This window comes from Podarcis erhardii, assembly GCF_964252035.2.
Source record: "Podarcis erhardii genome assembly, chromosome: 3".
NCBI classification, from domain to species: domain Eukaryota; kingdom Metazoa; phylum Chordata; class Lepidosauria; order Squamata; family Lacertidae; genus Podarcis; species Podarcis erhardii.
In genome coordinates, this window is record NC_138507.1 from 119,749,855 (window position 1) to 119,772,899 (window position 23,045).

The 23,045-nt window shown below is 48.5% G+C and overlaps 2 protein-coding genes across 5 annotated transcripts in view; both read right to left on the bottom strand.

Moving 5' to 3' along the window:
• Positions 1-316: 316 nt before the first annotated feature.
• Positions 317-6,972, bottom strand: LOC309337927 (serine protease 55-like). The gene is made up of 5 exons (XM_081854958.1): positions 6,772-6,972; positions 6,322-6,517; positions 4,807-5,048; positions 3,180-3,322; positions 317-742 (listed from the first exon to the last, which is right to left on the bottom strand). The coding sequence occupies exons 1-5, from the start codon at positions 6,824-6,826 to the stop codon at positions 335-337; spliced, it is 1,044 nt and encodes a 347-aa protein (XP_081711084.1). The 5' UTR covers positions 6,827-6,972; the 3' UTR covers positions 317-334.
• Positions 6,973-8,695: 1,723 nt separating this feature from the next.
• MSRA (methionine sulfoxide reductase A) overlaps positions 8,696-23,045 on the bottom strand; it is a 203,590-nt gene continuing 189,240 nt past the window's right edge. For all 4 annotated transcript variants that reach the window (XM_081855015.1, XM_081855014.1, XM_081855016.1 and 1 more), the window contains one exon: positions 8,696-10,836. In XM_081855015.1, coding sequence (XP_081711141.1) covers positions 10,678-10,836 — 159 coding nt within the window. In that variant the 3' untranslated portion in view covers positions 8,696-10,677. The remainder of the gene's footprint in view (positions 10,837-23,045) is intronic.

A 23,045-nucleotide genomic window follows, 5' to 3' on the forward strand; every position in this document is an offset into this window, starting at 1 on the left:
GAGGGCCAGAGGCAAATTCTGGATTGCCAGGGGTGTGCCAGAGGTGGTCTGTGGCCTACAGCAGCAGTTGATGCATGTACAAAGCAAATTCTGTTGCAGCGCAGCCTCTCTCTGGCTGCAGTGTGCAGTGTAACCACAAGATGTCCCTCTGTATTGCAAAACGTGCCGCTACTTGCAAAAAACCCCAAGAAGTCAGCCCTGGGGGAACGCGCAGGAAGCATGTTCATTTGACGGCCCTCGGGTTTCATTTTTCGGAGCTTTATTTATTTTACGCATGAAGAAAGCGAGCGAGAACTCATGCAACAGAGAGAGAGTGTTTGCAAAGCGGATTTTATTACAATAAATGGAAAAGCATTGACATCAGAACAGAAGCAATGGCACAGGGGGCGGAAAGGAAGGGAGAGTCGGCCAAACCGGGAACGGGGATTTCGGGATGAGTTATGACAACGTCCACCTCTTCGGGGATTGATGGTTTTTCTTCCTCAGCCATCACCTCTTCGAACTCAGCCAAAGCGGGAGGAGGGATTTCGGAATCGGCTACAATGACGTCCACCCCTTCGGGGATAAATGGTTTCCCTTCCTCAGCCGTTACCTCTTCTATCCAGTTGAGGTAGCTGAAAACCACAGTGTAGACAGCGGGGCTGCCCTTTCCTTCGCAGGCCTCCCCCTGACTGCCTAGTCCAACCGCAAACCATCTCCTGTCTTCTCCGGAAGTGCAAACCAAAGGAGCCCCACTGTCATCCTGGGAGAGGTCAGAAGGAGGACACAAGAGAAAGAGGTCAACTTCCTCATAGAATCATAGAATTCTGGTGTCGGAAGGGACCCCACGGATCATCTAGTCCAACCCCCACAATGTAGGAATCACAACAAATGAATCCTTCGCAGATGGCTACCCAAACTCTTGTTCAAGGTAGCCTACCTTCAAGGTAGCTTACTGCACTGCTGAACAGCTCCTACTGCCAGAACGTTATTCCTAAGGTTTAGTTGGAATCTTCATTCCTGTAATTCGAAAGCACTGTTTTCGGGCCCTGCTTTCTGGAGAAGCAGAAAGGAAGCTGCCAGCTTTGCACTATTATTCACTATTATGCACTATTATTCGCGGTGAGGGGTTGTTACACCCCTGTTAGGTATCCCAAAACTGAGGCGGTGCAGTCGCTCTCTCAAGGTCCATAGGCAAACTTTCCTCTCCATAGGCCCCAAAATTCACACAACAGCCACTTGATGGGCAACCAAAACACCAGAAAATAGTGCGCAAATGTTGGAAGTTTTCCACAATCCTTCATCACCAGGCTAGGTGTTCAATGACTACACATCAAATGACTTTAAGCATCAAAAGCTTCTTCAAAGTTTAGTGACAATTGGGTTGGTCTAATCATGGAATGGCCCTAACGTGAATTGTGGATTTTCAGTTTTATTGGAAAACTCAGCCACTTTAGTTTTTGTTTTTTTAATGTTTCTAAAAACATAAATGGAGACATTTTCTGAGCCTGTGTTTCAACCAAAACAAAGGCATATTCTTCTCCGTTTACCCCAATCTCCATTTCATGCCTTTTCTTTGTTATCTCCACCGTGTCATTTGAAGATTGGGTGCCCCTCAAGGCAGGAGTCCTGTGCTCTCACAGCCTTGAAGCCCCCGACACATCGAAGGCGCACCATAGATAATAAATAGCAATCATGTGGTTTATAAATTCCCCACATTAATTCCTCACCCTCCCTTGTTCCCTTTCCCTTCTGCAGTTTCCATACAGTTTCAACCAGTGCTATTTTTCCAGAAAAAGAGGTGCTGGAACTCACCAAAGACACTTCCCTCGTTCTCTTTTAATGGCAATGGCGCCCACCTGAGAGGTATTGGAACTAAGTTCTGGTGAGTTCCGGCTGGGGGTGTGTGGAAGCCCTGGTTCCAACCCTCTGCAAAACCTCCTCTTGAGTAAAGAATATACATCTCTTCCTAAAGAGTTTCCACCTCCAGCCACAAGCTCACTCCTCTGAACACACAGTGTGTATCAGTGGAGGCAGAAAAGCAGGACAAGAAAATGAGGAGGGGGAAGGAGAAGAGGGAACAATAATAAATAATAATAAAATTTTATTTATATCCAGCCCTCCCCAGCCAAAGCCGGGCTCAGAGTGGCTAACAACAGTAAAATGATACAACATTCTAAAATCAGTTCATTCTAAAATCAGTTCAAATAAGATTAATGGCAACCATTGGGTGAGAGTTCTGTGAGGACTGCCAAAGGAGGGGTCAGACTGTGCCTTGGCCAAAGGCCTGGTGAAACAGCTCTGTCTTGCAGGCCCTGCAGAAAGATGTCAACTCCCGCAGGGCCCTAGTCTCTTGTGGCACAGCGTTCCACCAGATCGGAACCACAGCCGAAAAAGCCCTGGCTCTGGCTGAGGCCAGCCTAACCACCCTGTGGCCTGGGACCTCCAAGGTGTTTTTGTTTGAAGATCGTAAGGTCCTTCATGGGACATACCAGGAGAGGTGGTCCTGTAGGTACGAGGGTCCTAAGCCGTATAGGCCTTTAAAGGTTAAAACCAGCACCTTAAACCTGATCCTGTACTCCACCGAGTATAGGACTGGGTGAATGTGACCCCGTGGCAAGGACCCCGTAAGGAGTCTTGCCGCGGCATTCTGCACCCGCTGGAGTTTCTGGGTCAGCTTCAAGGGCAGCCCCATGTAGAGCGAGTTACAATAATCCAGTCTGGAGTTGACCGTCGCGTGGATCACAGTGGCGAGGTCAGGGCGAGAGAGGTAAGGAGCCAACTGCTTAGCTTGGCGGAGATGAAAAAATGCCGCCTTTGTTATAGCTGCAATCTGCACCTCCATGGAAAGGGAAGTGTTGAAGATTACACCCAAACTCTTAACGAGAGGTAAGAAGAAAAGGGAGGGCAAAGAACAAACATAATCAAAAGGAGGGATAAAGGAACATGAAGACATCTCTCTTCCCCTTTTTGGGACTCAGAACAAGACTGGAGGACACGGCTTCTATATCCTTGTAGGTGACCAGGACTTCCCCTACTTGTACGCTTGCTAAAATAAGTCTTCCCCATCTCTCCGGAGGCTGTGCAGAGAAACATTAGCAGCCCCCAGGAAGCCTGGGGAAGAGATCGAAGATCATTACCGCATCCATCCTGCCTACCCGGGCCTGCGGCACAGCAGTACACAGCCAGATTCATTATACCTTGCAGGTCTCCTTCCCTCCTTCGTCAGAGACGGCGCACAGCATGCTCTCCGTCAGCCCCTGTACGCTCTTGGAACAGGTCTCCCCACCGACCAGAGACATTTCCGTTTTCTTTAGCACTCTGGTCGGTGTGTTCTCGTCACCTGCAGGCACAGAGGAAAGAGGGGGAGGCGGCAGCATTCAGAAACGACAGGAGGAGGAGAGGGGGTGAATGGGACGGCGGGGGCTTCATTTAGGCCTCACCGCTCTGTGCAGCGCGGAGACATGTGCTGCTCTGGAATTGAGAAAAGGAGAGCCTGTGTTTCTCGAAGCCCAAGAGGGGCCTCGGATGCTGGTGGCATGGCATCAAGGCAAAGGGGTTGCACTGCTGACCAGGGCAAGGGCAAGGGCAAGGGCAAAAGGTCTGGGCAATTCAGAGGCCAAATCTATAGCCTGCCAGCTACAAAGGCTGGTGATTCCACTTGCTGTAGATCATTTTGTGCTGGTTCCTTCCAGTGAGATCTCATGGGGAGGTCTCTGTCACAAGCCATTGAGTTCCCAGTTCAATAATAATAATAATAATAATAATAATAATAATAATAATAATAATAATAATAATAAAAATAAATTATTTGTACCCCGCCCATCTGGCTGGGCTTCCCCAGCCACTCTGGGTGGCTTCCAACAAAATATTAAAATACAGCAATGCATCAAACATTAAAAGCTTCCCTAAACAGGGCTGCCTTCAGGTGTTTTCTAAAAGTCTGGTAGTTGTTTTTCTCTTTGACATCTGGTGGGAGGGCGTTCCACAGGGCGGGTGCCACTACCAAGAAGGCCCTTTGCTTGGTTTCCTGTAACTTGGCTTCTCGCAGGGAGGGAACTGCCAGAAGGCCCTCGGAGCTGGACCTCAGTGTCTGGGCAGAACGATGGGGGTGGAGACGCTCCTTCAGGTATACTGGGCTGAGGCCGTTTAGGGCTTTCAAGGTCAGCACCAACACTTTGAATTGTGCTTGGAAACATACTGGGAGCCAATGTAGGTTTTTCAAGACTGGTGTTATGTGGTCTTGGCGGCCACTCCCAGTCAGCAGTCTAGCTGCCGCAATCATGCTCAGAATCCAACAGCTTTGGTTTCTCTCCGTTTCTCATTCCTAAAATGTCCCTAAAACTTAAGTTTGGTTATCTGTATCTTCCTATCAGTTTGGGGGGAAAGCCCTTTAAAGTTCTCATGAGAATTAATCAGCACCTTAGTACAAATTTCTCCTGTTTCTATGCAATTTTGTCACACGCACACATTTTTACAAAGCAACTCTCCCTAACATAATGCATTTTTCTGTATTATTTTACACCAGTACTTGAGTTTTCATGTACACTTTACACGAGCATATGAATTTTCTGCACGTCACTTGGCTGGAAAACTGCATTGCAAAATTCAAATGCGAATTTCAAAGGGGAAAGCTGTGTTTGGGTTCACATGTGGTTTCGGAAACTGTGGATTTGATCGTTTCACCTTGAAGTGCAGACTGAGCCAATGGATACCTGCACATTCACACGCCCCACCTGCTCCGACTTACAGCAGCGAGTGCATGTCTGTGCGGAAAACTCAGGGGAGTGTTTTTTTTACTAAGCTCTGGACTAGAAAATGCAATACCAGGCGTGGTGGATCTCCAAGTTGCAGCCCAGCAGTCTTGCCACGCTCCAAGGTCCTGCAGCAAGGGAAGGCAAATGGGAGTCCTCTCTTCGCCGAAGTCTACTGGGGAGGCCAGCAGGAGCAAAGCAACATCGTTGTTCAGATTTGTACAGTCAAAGTCCTCGTGGATGAGCACCCTGTCCAACTTCATTCTCTCCAATTCATGTCCATTCAAAGCAACCACTACATGGAGATCTGAAGGACTTAGGGACAAAGGAAAGAGGGGCAGAGCATCAACAAAGATCAAACAATGAACCCCAGGACTGTGTCCCAACGAACCAATGACTTGAATGAGCATAAAACAGCTTAGAAAGAGTGGGGAAGGCTTGTGGGGCAACATGCACTCTCCCCCCACCATTCCCAAGGTGAAGCAAAACAAACAAGAGGCAAAGCCTCAGGTTGGTACCCAGAAAGTTGAACATGCAGCAAAACATTGCAGTGGGAAACATTCTTGTACAGGTTTCCTGAAAGCCAGCTCTGCCCTTTTTCAGTACACTCCATTCTATTCCCTCTTTGCCCAGTTTTCCATTCCACCCATCTAACAGCTGGGCAGCACTGTCCAATGGGCATGCTTAGTAGTAATTAAGCATTAAGCCATTTGACCTTCCTCTCCTTGAGTATTCTTTTTTCTAGCACAGTCGTACCTTGGATCTCAAATGTCTTGGCTCCCGAACAAACCGGCTCCCGAATGATTGACACTCGGAAGTGAGTGTTCCGGTTTCCAAATGTTTTGGTGAGCAGCCAAGCGGAAGCTGTGCTTTGGTTTCCGAATGTTTTGGAAGTCAAACGGACTTCTGGAACCGATTCCATTCAACTTCCAAGGTATGACTGTATTAAAACACACACACACACACACACACACCTCTTACTCCTTGCCAAAGCACCCCTGGGCCACCCACTCACCTGTCTGGGGTGCCCACCCACTCACCTGGTCCATGTGCTGCCTGGCTGAGTTGTCTGTCTTCCGTTCTCTCGTCTCTCTTCCTTTCTCTCCCCCCTCTGAGTGTCTCTTTGCACCTTGCCAAAACCACCCCTTCCCCACAGGCCATGTCAAACTTCTACAGCTTGCCTGGAATGCTTGCTCACCTGTTATAATGGCCTAACAGCTCTGAGACCCAAGCTTGCCATCACACTGTAGTTCATAGCACCACCTGTCTGCAGCCAGGTGAACTGCAGTATGACGACATTCTTACATTTTCATTATATATGTGTGTATTTGAACGTGAGCCTGCTGATCCCTCCCAGTTGTGTATGGAAGGTGCTTAGGATCCATACTCAAAGGAGGCGTTCACGATTAATATATACTATTATTATTATTTGAAGATTGCTCCAAAGAGTGTTTGGAGAGTGAGCTTTCTCAGGGACAAAGGTTCTTTATGGATCATACTCTTAATTCATCCATTAAAATAACACAGGGAATTTTATTATTTTTAAAGACAACTTGCTATCTACTTAAAGGGAATCCTCAGTACTCACAGTTCCTCCGTGTAGCAGTGAGCTGCAGACAGAACCCACCAACTGCTCAGAATCACACCTCCACAGAAATGCAGCTCATTTGATTGGATGCTGGCCTGCCAGGGAAGTATCTCGGAGGCAGTCGTTGCTTCTGATCCTGAGATGGCTTTGAATTCAGGCCACAGGCCACAATGCACAGGGGGCAAGGCCTGTAGCTCTGTCAAGAGATAGCAGAATTATTTCATTCCCTGCAAGATTTGTGCCCATATGGCAGACTAGGGAAAGTGAGGCTGGGCTTGGCTGGAAGCGTGTGTCTTGGCCATGGGCCTTGCAGCACGATGACTTGTGTTTCAAACCTGTTTTCTCCCCCCCCCCCCCGCCTGGTTCCTGTGGACAGCACCAAGACTGAGGGCTTTTTGCCACCTAGCTACCAGGAATAAACGACGTACCGCGGAAACAGAATCCGCCTACCTGTATGGGAGATTCTCGTGAAGGATGCTAGCAACAGGAGAAGGCGCTGTAGCATTTCAGCCTCGTTCTAAAGAGGCCCTCTGTCTTCATGTTCAGACCAGAAGCTACAAGAAGTAATCCCATCATTCCTCATTGTACGGGACATAAGCAATCTGTTTGCCTAGAAGTGACATCACTCACAGTTCCTCCCACATTGCCAGTCCCCATGTGATGTCACCCACCAGCCTGTTCCCTTGTGGTGATGTCATAATGGAATGCTGGGTCTGGCAGTGAGCTGGAAGGCCAGCAACCTGTGGGTGTCTAGCCTCTGTTAAATTCCCCAGGGGGAATATCTGAATACTGAAAGGAGAAAGTGTCACAAAGGAGCCAATGTCAAGATCTGGCAATCCCAAGGAAGAAAAGGGAAAGTGGCTTTTCAAATGAGCTTCGTGTGTGTGTGTGTGTGTGTGTGTGTGTATACACACACACATACACACACACACACAAATAACCACCAGACTCCGGGCATGTACTACCCAAAAACTTCACACCAGGTAGCATAATCCCTACCCCTGCTATTTTAGAAATTAAATTACCGTATATTAATGTAAAAACACACACCAGGAATCTAGTGACAAATGCATCTGCTCTGTGAGATTTTTTTGTAAGCATTTTGGGTTGAAAATCTGCTTTCAATGTATAGGGCAGATGGGGCCCAATATGGCAGCTCCTCTAGCTATGTCAGGTCATAGTGTCGTAATCCAGGTTACAAATAACCAGGAAGCTTTTATGTGGTGGGTTGCAGAAATGCCTCAAAAACCCATGGAGATAATGGGCAGGTGTGTCTTGCATCCATGCGCAGCACTTACGAACATAAGAGACCGAGCGAAACCTCGTTCCAAATGGCGGCAGCCCAGCATAGCAATATATATAGCCCCAAACAGCTGAAGGGGGGCATTTGTTTTCTGGAATGAGAAAATCCACTCCTGACACTTGCTGAGCTCAAGGCCCGTGGTATCCGATTTGCTAATAAATCCAATCTCTTTGTGCCAAAGGCACAGCGGCTTCAAGGCTGCAATTTCTTACTGCTCCTTGAAAATGGGTCTTCCCGTGCCAGAGGCCCTCACCCAGCAGCAGGAGGAAAATAAAACTCTCCCGCCGCCCGGCCAATACTAACCAAAGAGGTGAAGGCAGCCACGAGTAAAGAATCAGCTGCAGCGCTATTATGCTCTATTCCCCTTTTCACCCCTGCGCCTGGGAAATTAGATAGGGCCAGGTTCCTTGATGGTGAACAACAGAACAATTCGGAGGTATAACGCTTCCACACAATGCGCTCTGTTACTATAGGAACCATGCCTTCTAGGGATGAGGAGGGCAGCTCGGGAAGGAGGGCAGAATCACATGTTAGACCCTAACCAAGGACAAACATTGAAAAGGATGGTGGTGGGGGGGAATGTTGCTCACCACCGAGCCAGTTTGGCCCCACGACCGTGGGTGCCATGCAGCGTGCACGGCCTTGGCACCAAAGGGGGTGCCCAACCCCTCCATGGGGAATTTCGTGGGTGCCCCGGGGAGTTGGCGCCTACGCCACATGACCCATTCCCACCACCCAACAGCAGGGCAGAAGGAGAATGCCCTGAAGCGGTCGTGGGTCTGTGGCTTTGAGCATGTGGCCATCAAAACAATCCAACCCACATTTGTTTGCCACGGAAGAAGATAGAAGCGGGCAGAACGGTGGTGCAAGGATTGATTAGCTGGTTGGCGTTCCAGTGGTGGGCATCTCAGCAGAAACCTTAGTTATGGAGGGACCTGATCTGTAGCTTTACAGAGGGGAGTGGTAAATGAAACTGAGTCTCCAAGCTCAGGTCGGCAGCCTCGTTGTATAGAGCCAAAAAGCAGCTCCAAGGCTTGGGTACGTGGACTCGAGATAACAGCACAAGACATCTTTTTTCCTTAGCAACCTGTCGCTCTTTATTGCATTACATTTGATACAGTCTCCTCCTTGCCGATCCAGACCACCCCCTGGGTCAAGAGAAGCCAGGTTTCTTCAGCTTTCCCCATGTTGTAGCTGCTCTCGCAAATAAGAAACAACTGCATTCTTTACAACTGAGTGAAGGACTGGGGAGAGAATCACAGGAGTCCTTTTGGGGGGGATGGGGGTGGGAATTGCATGCCACAGACATCAGGGGCAGTAACAGAAGGGTACCCATGGGCTGAGGAGCTTATAAAACTGCACATCTGATGCTACAGAAATCAAACCTTGCGGCTCCTCCTTCAGTCAAGAGACTTCACCACAGTCCAAGCTCTCAACTTTCACACTTATTTCCAGCAAATTCCCCGCCCCAAGAGGATAGCAGAAGCTTTATATACCACAGCTGCAAAAGCATCTCAGTTGTGCCCACGTAGCTCTCCTCCCAAAATGCCTCCCAACAGAATTGCCGTATTTTTCGCTCTATAAGACGCACCAGACCATAAGGCGCACCTAGTTTTGGGAGGAGGAAAACAAGAAAAAAAATATTCTGAATCCCAGAAGCCAGAACAGCAAGAGGGATCGCTGTGCAGCGAAAGCAGTGATGCCTCTTGCTGTTCTGGCTTCTGGGATAGCTGCGCAGCCAGCATTCGCTCCATAAGACGCACACACACTTCCCCTTACTTTTTAGGAGGGAAAAAGTGAGTCTTATAGAGCAAAAAATACGGTAACTTCTGAAAGAGCACACGTAAAAGATCTGTGGCTGCCTGAACCCACAGAATTAAGGCATTAGCTGAACGCAGACTGATATAACTGAGCTCTGGCACCAGTTTCAAAATGAATTCACACCATCAGGATTCCATCGTGGGAGACGAGGGGCCATTCTTGTCATCCCCACCCTCTCTTGTCACATTCTCTACCCTAACCCGCTGCATGAATCAGTGTTGGGAGATGTGAAGACTGCTTTCCTCACGCTGGGGTGTCATGCTGGTGATACAGAGCTCTACAAAACTGGCTTCTAAATCCTGTGGGGGGGGGGGAGTCTGCAGAGGTTGCTCGCTTCAAACCTTCAGCCCTGGTGCATGGAGGATGGTGGAGGTTGGGTGACAGGGAAGCAACAGAAGGTGGGGGCAACCAGAATATCCCCGTCAACCCTGCAAAATATTCTAACCCCGTGAACGGGGCTTGAACAACCGAACGGGGGCTTTGCAAGTATGAGCAAAGAAGCTAGAGGGGTGTGCAGATATTTTGCTCTTTCTCTGTTGCCTGCTTCTCAAAAGGCTTTCACCCCCATCATCTTGTTTTTCTATCTCTTCTCTCTCCTGCATGGGAACACACAGCCTTGACTTCCACACCCCCTTCAGATTCCAGGGCTAATGTTGGTACACAGCGTGAAACACCCAGTCCATCCCTGAGTTCCACGGCAGAGTCTGTGCCCACCTAAGGTGCTTGTGTTGGGATCCCGAGCCGTGTAGATTCCACAAAATTACACATTACAGGCCTTCCTGGACTGCACCACTTCAGAATGTAGAACGGGGGACTGCGTTTTTAAATGCTCCCCTTTCTTTTTTAAAAAAAACCCAAACACTTTGTGCGTAAAAAATTAATATTCCATGCTACGGCAGTGCACCAGTTGAGGCATCCGATGAGATGATTTTCTTTATGCTGTGAATTCGTTTTTACTTATATGGAGGAGCATGAAACAAAAGTGATTTTCCCCGTCTGCATCCTGAAGTGGTGGAGTCCAACAAGGACTCCAGGCATGTGGCTCTGCTAAATGTATAGCTCAGCTCTCAGCCTTTCCTTGCAAGCAGATGCCTTTGATTTCACGGCATTCACTCGTGGGGAGAGCACCCCGAAGACTGCAGCCAAATGGTAGGAAATATTCAGAGCATGTCCCCTTGCGTCCGACATCTTGCTTTAAGGTGCTGAGGTGGTCGCAGGAGGAAAGATCTCTTTTAGATGCCGATGGGGCAGGAAACCCCAGTGCCTCCAAGTCCGCAGTAGCCATTAGGGTGCTTGCTCAGGTACTGCTGGTGATATTCTTCAGCGTAATAGAACTCTGGAGCCTCGCGGATCTCAGTGGTGATTGTGCCGAAGCCGTTCTCCGTCAACACCTGCCAGAGGGAGGAAAAGGAGGGAGAATCCCATTAGGAATTGTTTGCACTGAGGTAAGAAATTCATTTGAGTGACCCACCAGCCAACAAACAGAGGCTAGAGCCCAATTCAGGAGTCTATAGCTTGGGGGTCTCCACACACGCGGTTGCACATGTGAAAATGTCCCCGGAATCTGCAAACCTGATAGTTCAGGGCTGCAAATTCCAGAGAAGTCTCTGCATGGTGAACTATATCAGGGGTGGCCAACTCCCAAGAGACTGCAATCTACTCACAGACTTAAAAACTGGCAGTGATCTCACCCCTTTTTGGGGGTTCAGGTCAAAGTTGTTGAGGAAGTAAAATGCTGAACTCTTGAACTCTTGAACTTTTTTTAGGAAGGAGGAAAGTCAAAGTTATTGAACTGTTTTTAGAAAGGAGGAAAGGAAAGCCCATTTTGGGGGGGTTCGGGTCAAAGTTTTTGAGTTTTTTCATGGAGGAGGTAAAATGTTGAGCTTTTTTTAGGGGCGTCATCACAGTTGTTCAGCATCTTTGGGGAGAGCCAATGATCTACCAGTGATCTACCGCAGACGTCCAGTGATCTACCGGTAGATCACGACCTACCTGTTGGATATGCCTGAACTAGATGCATGGAGGCCCCCTCCTCTATATGTGGGTGTCAGGAGAGGAGTCCACAATGCCAGGGTGGGGGCTACCCAGGGAGGACATAAGAACGTAAGCAGAGCCTGCTAGATCAGGCCAGTGGTCCATCTATTCCAGCATCCTTTTCTCACGGTAGCCAACCAGATGCTCCAGTCCCATGAGAGTTCCTTCCTTATTGTTGACTTCCTTCCATTTCTGGGTGCATGTTTAAAGAACCTTTTCTCTTAGTTGCATGGCTTGGAGGCGGCAAAAGTGGGGGTTTTTTTACCCCAGCTGTCAGAGAACAAATTGGAAGCAAACTGGGGTGTATGAAATTACTTTCACTTGCTTGCCAGAATGGTAGCCATATAGGTCTACAGTGGTGCCCCGCAAGACGAATGCCTCGTAAGACGGAAAACCCGCTAGACGAAAGGGTTTTCTGTTTTGGAGGCGCTTCGCAAAACAAATTCCCTATGGGCTTGCTTCGCAAGATGAAAATATCTTGCGAGTTCCTGCGGGGTTTTTTCCCTCCCCCCCCTTTTCTAAGCACTAAGCCGCTTATCAGCTGATCCGCTAAGCTGCTTATCAGCTGATCCGCTAAGCCGCTAAGCTGCTTATCAGCTGATCCGCTAAGCCGCTAAGCCGCTAATAGCGCTAATCCGCTAATGGGCTTGCTTCGCAAGACAAAAAAACTGCAAGACGAAGAGACTCGCGGAACGGATTCTTTTCGTCTTGCGAGGCACCACTGTACTATACTACAGAAAAGCTACAAACATGAGTCTGACCAAACTGCGGGAGGCAGTGGAAGACAGGAGTGCCTGGCGTGCTCTGGTCCATGGGGTCACGAAGAGTCGGACACGACTAAATGACTAAACAACAACAACAAACTACAGAAAATGGGGGTGGGGGCATTCACTATATACCAGAGACTTGTTCCAATCCATTGATTGCAAAAAACAGATTGCTTTGATCCTATTTCTCCAGACAAAGACTGGCTATTTCCACTGCTATGGGGGATCCCATCTAACCCCTTTATCTTGCCAAAGTTTTGGGTTAAAATAAATGGTTCTTACATAGTGCAATCTCAGCCAAGAAGGAAATGGAATGAGTGGGAGGATGTTTGTAGAGCTGATTTCTCAGAAATGGGGAGCAGCTAATTCTTCATTAGGTGAGTAACCTGATATCTATAATCACCTGGGAGAGACGTACCCAGCCAGCCATATATCCATCTTGGAACGGAGTCCATAAGCTGACCTCATAGAGACAGCACACAGCCCAATTTTGGGTCTTTCTGTTGTCGGGTTTCCCCTAATTTTTTTCTTGTTCCCCATCACCCACTGCTATGCGTAGCATTCCACCTGATTTTGAGTCCTGAGAACTCGAAAGCTTGCCACAATTTTGCAATGTTTTCAGCTGACCTTAATAAAGGCATTGCCTAGTTGTGGATTTGAGGAGTTTCCCCTTCTCCACGGACCAACACAGCTACCTTTGCTTTTTATGTGAGAACAATTTGAATGTAGGAGAAAGCCTGTTGGTTTCCTTGAACCCTGTTTACTTACATATCTCTTCGGTTTATATCCTGCCCTTCTTCCCAAAGAAGCCCAGGGGGGAATGTGACCAAGAGAGCCAGTTTGCTTTAGTGGTTGGCATGTCATACTAGGACAACAGGGAGAGCACAGTTCAAATCCGCGCTCAGGCACAGAGCTCAGTGGGTGAGTTTTGGGCCATTCTCTGCCTCTCAGCCTAACCTACCTCTCTGGGTTGTTGTGATGATGAAACGAAGAGCAGAGTGAACTACAACGCACGAATAAATAAAGAGTTAAATCCCGAGTCTTCACAGTTAGCGAAGCAGGCATGGCTCCAGGGGGAGGAAAAGGAGGGGGGAAATGTATTCCCCCTAACGGCGGAAAAGGTGTTTGGAAGAATCCAATTCCACGGAGTTGGACTGTTGTTGTTTTGGCTGCTGGCACCATACCGTGGGGAGTCTAAGATGGTGCGAAAAAGGAAAGAAAAGGAAGGCTTTCTTGTTTACATCCAAAGTCTGAAAGTGGTGTGCTGTGAATAAACAAAGGATGCTCCCCCAAAATGCTGTGTCACCGAAAGGCCCCCCCCCCCAGCAAAACAGCTCTGCGGAACATGCCTCTGAGCCAAAGGCGTACAGCAGCAGCTCAACTTTTGCCTTTCTGAGCTCCCTCGTTTTTCCAGAGCGCCCTGTTTCTGGATGCCTTCAAATGGCACCCTATTCCTCACACACACACCCATCCGTGCCTTCTGAAGGCAGAGCAGCTAAAACAGAGTTTGCATGCAGCTGGACTTCTGAGCAAAGTCAACTCGTCATCCTGCGGTTTGGGGATAGCAGAAACCAGGTCACCTTTCTTCATTCCTGGGAACGTAAGATCTGAGAACAGGAGGCAACGGGAGGCGGCCCAGGCACCAGTTCTGGCTGGCAGAGAAGCAACTTTTGACCTGTAACTTGCCCACGTCCTCCTAGCAGATAAAAGGAGCCCTCCGGACCCTGCAAGTCTCTGCGCGGCCCACGCGCGCTTGCTGCAGGATCGGCTTCCGACCTTGCTTTTGCCACAAGCCTGCTGGTGGCAGCTGATAAATCAGGGACAGGAGCTCAGAGTCTGACCTCTGTGCCCTCCTTATATTGGCCTGCTGATGAAGCCAGCTGCTAAAATCTCAGAAAGGGGTCTAGGGGTTAGGACAGGCTGTTCAGTCCTGCAGAGGAGACTTTTAAGTTAAAAAAAAAGAGAGAGAATAAAGTGTCCTCTCTTTTTTTCCAGCTCTCAAGGGCGCTGGGCACAACTCCTGCTCAGAGGCTCCCTTTCTGCCCTCCGAACAGGAACCGTGCTTTGCTTTTAACCCCTGCAGATCTGAGTGTGAAATATTCACCCGAGAGGCTGGCTGCTTTGATAGCTGCCCATCGCAAGGGACACCTAAGCTTCTGGCTGCACCTGTCCCCCCCCCAAATAGCCGCTGGACTACGGAGGCCCACCAGAGTGTGAGCAAGACGCATTCACCATGATAAATTTATTGGGGCAAGATTGGAACGGCCCCGTTTCCCATCTCTGGTGAAAGTTGCAGAAGCTCCAATATGCAGGAGAAAGTTAATCTGTGTATGTGGCTGAGGGTTTATCCACCTTCTGCCCTGCACACTTTCCAGGCAAAGATATGAACTTTCCCGATCTGAATCCGAGTGCATTTTCTTTTCTTTTTTCTTTTCTTTTTTGCCCTGCAGCTTTCCTTAAGGAAACCTGATCATTACCACTGAAATGGAGGAAACAGCAATTCAGGTTTTCTGTGAATTGCCATTTGCTCCTAATTAGTGGCCAATAGTGGGTTTTGCGGGGGGAGCGGCAAGGTAACCCCTGCAAAAGCACTTGAACAAGGACCTGGAAAGACCAGACCTCTGCCTAGCAATGTGGAGCAAATTTAAGTGTGGGTGAGCCCTGTGTTTTTCTTTAGGCATTATAGCAGCATGTACTTCATCCGATCCCATTTTCCTGAAACAGCCCCAATTGACTAATCCACTAGGAAGCCACTCACCCACTAGCTTGCCCATAATTTGTCTGCTGGGATAAATCAGGGAAAGCTTCTTTGAAATGGCATAAAAAGCACATATGCTTAGGAATATTAGGTGTTAGGAAGGTAGGAAACTGCCTTGTCTATGTCAAACCAAAGGCCCAGCTGACTCGGTATTGCCTTCATCAGCCTTCTTCAACCTACCATATTTTTCGCTCTATAAGACGCACCAGACCACAAGACACACCTAGTTTTTGGAGGAGGAAAACAAGAAAAAAAATATTCTGAATCTCAGAAGCCAGAACAGCAAGAGAGATCGCTGCGCAGTGAAAGCAGCAATCCCTCTTGCTGTTCTGGCTTCTGGGATAGCTGCGCAGCCTGAATTCGCTCCATAAGACGCACACACATTTCCCCTTACTTTTTAGGAGGGAAAAGGTGAGTCTTATAGAGTAAAAAATACGGTAGTTGTTTGGGGACTACAGCTTCCCTAACTGCCACAGCCAATAGTCAGAGAGGGAGGGAGCTAGAGACCAAACTATCTGGAGCGCACCTGTTCGGTTTAGATGGGTCTACACTGACTGACTGGGACTCTACCAGGTATGACGCATGGGCAAGAGCGGTCCTATTTTTTTCCGCAAAACGCTGGAGATTTTGCAGGGGGTGTTGTGCTGCAAGGGAGGCACGATTCCAGGATCGGATACCTCTTGAAAACCTTCTTCTGTTTTATTGTGTGTTAGTCCTTGCAGCTATTGCTCTTCTCACCTTGGTAGCTGTATCTGTTCTGGAGGGCTAGCACTTCCCACGCCACATTCCCACCGTACCACTTCAACAGGCATGGCAAATCCCGGGACCTATAATTTGATAAAGGGTGCTGGGAGGTGTTAAGAGGAGACCTTTCACAAAGCTACATCTCCCAGCACCCTTAACAAACCACGTTTCCCAGGGTTTCTTTGGGGGGGGGGAGCTCTTAAAGTGTATATGAGTGCTTTAAATGTATGGCAGGGCCTCTCTCTCTCTCTCTCTCTGCCTTTTAAACAGGGTGTGGTCTTATAAACTACAGGCTCTGTCCCCTGTTAGCGTTGATCTCCTTCCCGACTTCCATTATTGCTCTCTTTCCAGCCACGGCAGAAGCACCAGATGCATGAGAGGGAAGAGGCAGGCGAGGGAGATGGAGGGAGGGAGAGTAACAAGGAATGCACCATGCCTTTCCAAGAGAACTTGGCGTTTGCAGCCCCTCTCCTTCCCTGCCAGCCATGGAACAGCAGTGACTTGGCAAGAGTTAAAGAGACAGATGTCAGTCTCATCTGGTTGCTTTGGCTCCAGTTGTTTGTTCAAAATGAACAGCAAAGCCAAGCAAGCGTGGGGGTCTTTTGTGCCCAGAGAGAAAGGAAATGAGCAAAGCCCTTCTGGTCAGCGCCTCTGACTCTTGAAGCCCATGTTGGTTTACATGGCTTGAATGAACGTGACGAGGCTTGCGAGGCACAATTGGGAGAGAGGGAACTATCAGGCCAAAACTTCAACAACAGGGAGAAGGGTGTGCATGACAGCCCCTGCATTTTGTGGAATGTGCAGAGAGAAGCAACTGATCCTTTTAGCATATTCCAGAGCCATGGCATTGACTTGTCTTGAGTGACCAGAAGACTCACAATAAGGCCTTCCATCATGGTTTGTGATGCAAGTACTGATGTCCCATTGGCTTCGCTCGAGCAAGTTCATGACTTTATTACATCATGGGGTTTGGTAGACAAAATCCTGATTCTGACGCATGAAATGGACAGAAAGGGGACTGGTTTATACAGACAGGGAAGTTACCGAGCATTAGACCAGGTTAACAAAGTAAGAGGGTGTGTGGGGGAATTGGGAAAGCAAAACACAAAGAAAGAATGCTTAGGAACATGGCCTTATCTCCTACTGATTCCTTTAGCAACCAAGCCTTCAAACAAGCATGATCGTAGGTCGGGGCCACCCAGCGACAAGTGGATTTTTCAAAGGAAGACATGACCAGACCGCATCTGAATCGTATGTATTTTGCATGTGCCTTTCATGTAAAAGACATACATTTTACATGAAATATGCACTTTTTGATGCATTTCAGTGCATTCACCTGTAAAGCACGTTTTTTTGAGCACATCCTCTGCGTACTTTGTGCACACTGAATCATAGAATCATAGAGTTGGAAGAGACCACAAGGGCCATCGAGTCCAACCCCCTGCCAAGCACTGAAAATGCACTGCAAAATCAGTGTAATTTGTGTAGTTCTGAGAGTTCAGGAGTGTTGGATTGGGCTGGACCACTGTGAAAAGCGGACGAAACGCATTCCTCCCCGATCCCTAATTGCTACAGAACCACCATCATGAAGACCTTACTGGCTGCCATTACGTGCACTATGCTTTATTGGGAGCATTGGTCTGTTATAAAAGAATTGTGACTGCATCATAGGGGCCTCGGCACGACCTCCTTGCTCCACAGTAATGAGGTTAGCATACGCCACTCTCTGTGCCCCTGCAATGAGGCACATCTACAGAACCAGGAAGTTCGGATATGCAAAGTTGTAACTGCACTTCATGTGTCCCTGTCATATTTGGTCAATTGTGCATCTACTTCTCAGTGCGGAACTTGAGAAACAGAAATTTTGCATACTGGCTGAGCAGGTGGAAAATGCATATTAGGCAGCATGGACAGACCCATGCAAGCGGAGACCAATTTGCCTCTGTGCCCTTCATTGCTGGGTTCACATTATCCCATAATAATGTAAGAAGAAATCCATTGGATCAGGCCCAAAGGTCATCTAAGCTAGCATCCTGTTGTCACAGTGACCAACCAGATGCCCATGGAAAACTCGTGAGTAGGAAGAAGAGGAGTTTGGATTTGATATCCCGCCTTTCACTCCCTTTAAGGAGTCTCAAAGCGGCTCACATTCTCCTTTCCCTTCCTTCCCCACAACAAACACTCTGTGAGGTGAGTGGGGCTGAGAGACTTCAGAGAAGTGTGCCTGGCCCAAGGTCACCCAGCAGCTGCATGTGGAGGAGCAGATACACAAACTCGGTTCCCCAGATTACGAGACTATCGCTCTTAACCACTACACCACACTGGCTCTCTAGGAGATGAGTGCAACAGCACTCTCCCCATTTGTGATTGTGATAGAGGTCAACCCATTTGTCCACCACAAAAAAACAACAACACACCAAATAGTGCAAGAAAATGAAACGGAATGCACGCATTTCAAAAAGGAAAACAGCGAGGAAAACATGATGCAATGGAAACAGATCTCAAGTAACACCAACCGGCCTGCATTGCCCAGCACCACTCACTGAGTCTAGGGGTTTTTTTGCATCATGGTTTCACAGGGCCAATCCTGATGGACTACACATGCTCTCGTTGGTGCTGGAAGAAAATGAAGTTGTGTGTTTATTGCTGTAAAAGTTTATTTAAAAAATAAATAAATTGAATATTCTGTGCAGGCAGCTGATGTGGTACAGTGTCTGGAGTGTTTAAGACTAAGGCCAGTGAGACCTGGATTCAAATCCCTACTGGGTGGGTCAGTCTCTATACCTCATAGGGTTGTTGTGGGGACAGAACAGAAGCTGCCTTGAGCTCCTTGGAGGACAGGCAGCATATAAGTGTATTAAGCAAGTAAAAGTGCCCTGTTTCGAAAAGCAGTTCAAAGTACAGTGGTACTTCGGGTTACAGACACTTCAGGTTACAGACGCTTCAGGTTACACACTCTGCTAACCCAAAAATAGTGCTTCAGGTTAAGAACTTTGCTTCAGGATGAGAACAGAAATCGTGCTTCGGTGGCACGGTGGCAGCAGGAGGTCCCATTAGCTAAAGTGGTGCTTCAGGTTAAGAACAGTTTCAGGTTAAGAACAGACCTCCGGAATGAATTAAGTTCTTTAGCCAAGGTACCACTGTATGGTTTTAAAGCTATGGTTTTCCCAGTAGTGATGTATGGAAGTAAGAGCTGGACCATAAAGAAGGCTGATCGCCAAAGGATTGATGCTTTTGAATTCTGGTGCTGGAGGAGACTCTTGAGAGTCCCATGGACTGCAAGAAGATCAAACCTCTCCATTCTGAAGGAAATCAGCCCTGAGTGCTCACTGGAAGGACAGATCCTGAAGCTGAGGCTCCAATACTTTGGCCACCTCATGAAAAGAGAAGACTCCCTGGAAAAGACCCTGATGCTGGGAAAGATGGAGGGTACAAGGAGAAGGGGACGACAGAGGACGAGGTGGTTGGACAGTGTTCTGGAAGCTACAAACATGAGTCTGACCAAACTGCAGGAGGCAGCGGAAGACAGGAGTGCCTGGCGTGCTCTGGTCCAGGGGGTCAAGAAGAGTCGGACACGACTAAACAACAACAACCACTGTATTAACCATTCAGTTGAAATTTGAGGGGAATCCAGACCCTAGCTAAATGCTCACAGATGCATGGCTCTTTAAACAGAGGTCGCACAGAACCCGGATGCTTTCGGAATGGTTCCCTACTTAGCAATTGCCACTCGATCCCGAAAGTAACTGTTGAGAGCCGGGAGGATCCATTAGTTACTGACCTTCTATGGCAAGTGAAGCTACACCAACAACAACAAAAAGGGAGAGCGCCGATTGTATGTGCCTCTTTGCATACGCACATCAATGCATGCGAGAAGAAGGGCCGCTTTGTAGAGAAACTTGCCAACAAGCCTACTTTTGGTGCCATCTGCTCCGAGGAGAGTGAGCACCTGTTCGGAGCAGCTGCTGAACGCGGAAGGTAGGTAAGGGAGAAATCAGTTTCATTCTCGACTTGGCCTGCTGCAGGTAGCACATGGGCCTCACCAACGGGAATGCCAACTGTTCCCTTTTAAGCTTGTCCTAATTAGGAAGCGGGGAGCGTTCTGAAATCTCAAAACTGTTTGGTTAGATTATTACAGGAAGTTCCAAGAGAAGAGAGGGTGGCGAGCCTCCTCCCTCTCCTGAACGTCAGTTGCGGTTGCTCTTTTTATCAAGGACGCCAGCTTATTGCTGGGCAAGGCGTGGGGAAGAGTGGAAAGAGCAACCCGAACTCCCTTTCGCACCTTAACCCAGCCTTCATTGGCACGGTCCCTATCAGTAGAGCATAAACAGCCCTCCGGCTTTCATCTGCAAGTGACTCTTCTGCATGTGATGCTTCTATCAGACACTAAAAATACTGCCTCCCTGTTGTAAACAGAACATTTCAGAACAAGGATTTAGATTGCAACGAGACCCGCGAAGGGAGGCCTGGAAAAGCGCCAAAATTGCTGAGAAGAGAGAAAGTGTTCTCTCACCCCAAAAATGTAACATGAGAAGAGCCCGGCTACTGGATCAGGCCAAATGGGGGCACATCTAATCCAGCGTCTTGTTTCTTACAGTAGCCAAACGGATGTCCCAAATGGGAAGCCCACAAGCTGGGCATGGCGGCAACAGCCGCCTCACGCTCTTCTCCCCCAGTGTTTAGAAATGTGTTGTCTCTGATCCCAGAGAAGGCATATAGTCATTGGTAGCCTTATTCTCAATGAATTGGTCTAATCCAGGCATGTCCAAAGTCCTTTCCGGGGGCCCGCCAGTCGATTTAATCCAGCCCCTGTGGCAGTTTATTTCCTGGGGTAAAATCCTAAAAAAACCTCAACAACTTCAATCCTAAAGAAAGGTCAACAACTTTGGTTGGCCCTTTGGTCGGCCCTCACGGCCCTTCACTTCATCAAATCTGGCTCTTGTCCTTAAAAGGTGATTAAGTTGGTGACCATCGCTACACCTTGTGGGAGTGAATTCTATAGTTCGACTTTGCTTTGTATGAAGAAGCACGTCCTTTTTCTCTGCCTTGAATCTCCCAACATCCAGTTGCTTCGGGGTTCTAGTAATACAAGAGGTTGAGAAATAACTGCCTCCCATCCACGTCTTCACACCACGCATGCATTCATGTAGCTCTATCGTGGTCCTTCTTTCTCTCTATTTTATTAAACAAAAAACCTTTCCACATAAGGAAGCCTCCTGGCCATGCTTGCTACACTTCCCTGCGCCTTCTCCTGTCCTACAGTAGTCTTCTTGAAGTCACAGAACTGACCACTAGCCCCGCCCTTCCCCCTCTGGCCGCTCACTCTAGATTCCTCCCAAGCAGACGAAGGCTGCACCGAGGGGGTGAGCTCCTCTTCTGGGTCTGTCTGGCCTGTCGCTCAGCAATGTGCAGGATTCTTCTCAAGCAGGGTGTCCGAGGGGGAGGAGGGCCAGCAGGACTGGGACTGTCCTGCTGTTGGGTAGAGAGGACAACCTTTGACCCATCTCTCTCTGCATCTGCACTCACACTGTGACTCTCAGCCTCTAACCCTGTCCTGGAAGGTCCTCCTCCTGATTTCCCTCTGCCCCTGATCACTCAACCCATCTGCTTCTATCACCTCCTAGTTCATCACTTCCCCTGACTGCTCTTCAGTGTCCCAGCACCACGGTCTAGGGTCCATGTTATCGTCTTCTGTGTCTTCCCTGGAAGGCTTTTGGGTGGGTGGCTCCCACACTCTTCCTCATCCAGCCAGTTCCTGACAGATGGACTGTTGTTGGTTTGATTTGGCATAATCTTAAAAAGCAGAGACATCACCTTGCCGACAAAGGTCCGTATAGTTAAAGCTATGGTTTTCCCAGTAGTGATGTATGGAAGTGAGAGCTGGACCATAAAGAAGGCTGATCGCCGAAGAATGGATGCTTTTGAATTCTGGTGCTGGAGGAGACTCTTGAGAGTCCCATGGACTGCAAGAAGATCAAACCTCTCCATTCTGAAGGAAATCAGCCCTGAGGGCTCACTGGAAGGACAGATCCTGAAGCTGAGGCTCCAAGACTTTGGCCACCTCAGGAGAAGAGAAGACTCCCTGGAAAAGACCCTGATGTTGGGAAAGATGGAGGGCACAAGGAGAAGGGGACGACAGAGGACGAGATGGTGGGACAGTGTTCTCGAAGCTACCAGCATGAGTTTGACCAAACTGCAGGAGGCAGTGGAAGACAGGAGTGCCTGGCGTGCTCTGGTCCAGGGGGTCACGAAGAGTCGGACACCACTAAACAACAACAAAGCTTCCTGTGCTCCTAACACTTAGCCTTGGGTCGATGGTGGGAATTTAAAGCAACAGTTCTTCTTATAAAAGGGGGGAAGTCAACATGGAGGTAATTCTGTGGCCCAGCAGGGGTCCCTTCAGTTTGCGTCATTAACCGAGCCTGCAAGTGCCATGGTTTGATCTACAAGGGCTTGGCTCTCTCTTCACTGCTAATCTCGGTACCATGTAGAGCTCCCAAATGAATAATGTAGTGTTTGTGTTTTCCAAGCCAACTCTACTATCTCGCAAGGTACACCTGGCATATACGAGGCAGATTTCCCTTCATCGAAGTACGCAGGCAATGGCTTGAGCTTTTGAGATGGAGAGAGTTTTAAATCAGAGTTTAGATACTGACAGTCGTGCAAGCGTTTCCCATGGTCACCTTCACAACAAAGCCAGAGCCCAATATAACACCGGGCCCGGGGTGTGTGTGTGTGTGTGCGGAGAACGGCTTGGAAATAAAAAGGAACCTCCTTTTTTTGCTTTGCAGCAAGAAATAGAAAGACAATAGCATCTGGCAAGATGTCTGGACCAGCCCATTTTGTCATCCTACTCAAGACACGATGGCACAATCTACAAATCTGGCAATGATCATGGCACTCCATTCATGGATTCCTTCCACTTCTCCATTTCACAGCAGCAGGAGGAGGAGACGGCTACTGAAGCTGTGCTTGGTTCCTCACTCAGTCTCCTCTGCCCCCCGATGGAGGGAACATTGGGGAGCTGCCCCCCAAAAAATACGGGGGGGGGTGTCAAAAATGCTCAGCCCCCTGGAGTTAGTGCCCCTGCAGCCATGTATAAAATTCTGCATAGCATGGAGGAAATGGATGAGGTGGTGTTTTTCTCCGTCTTGTAATACTCGAAGCACCCAATGGTGACCAGCCAATGAGGTGGAATGTTGAGAGATTCAGGAAAGAGAATGAAAATACTCTTCCATACAGCTCATAGGAATTTGTTCCCGCAAACGTGGTGGTGGCCAACAGCTTGGACAACTTT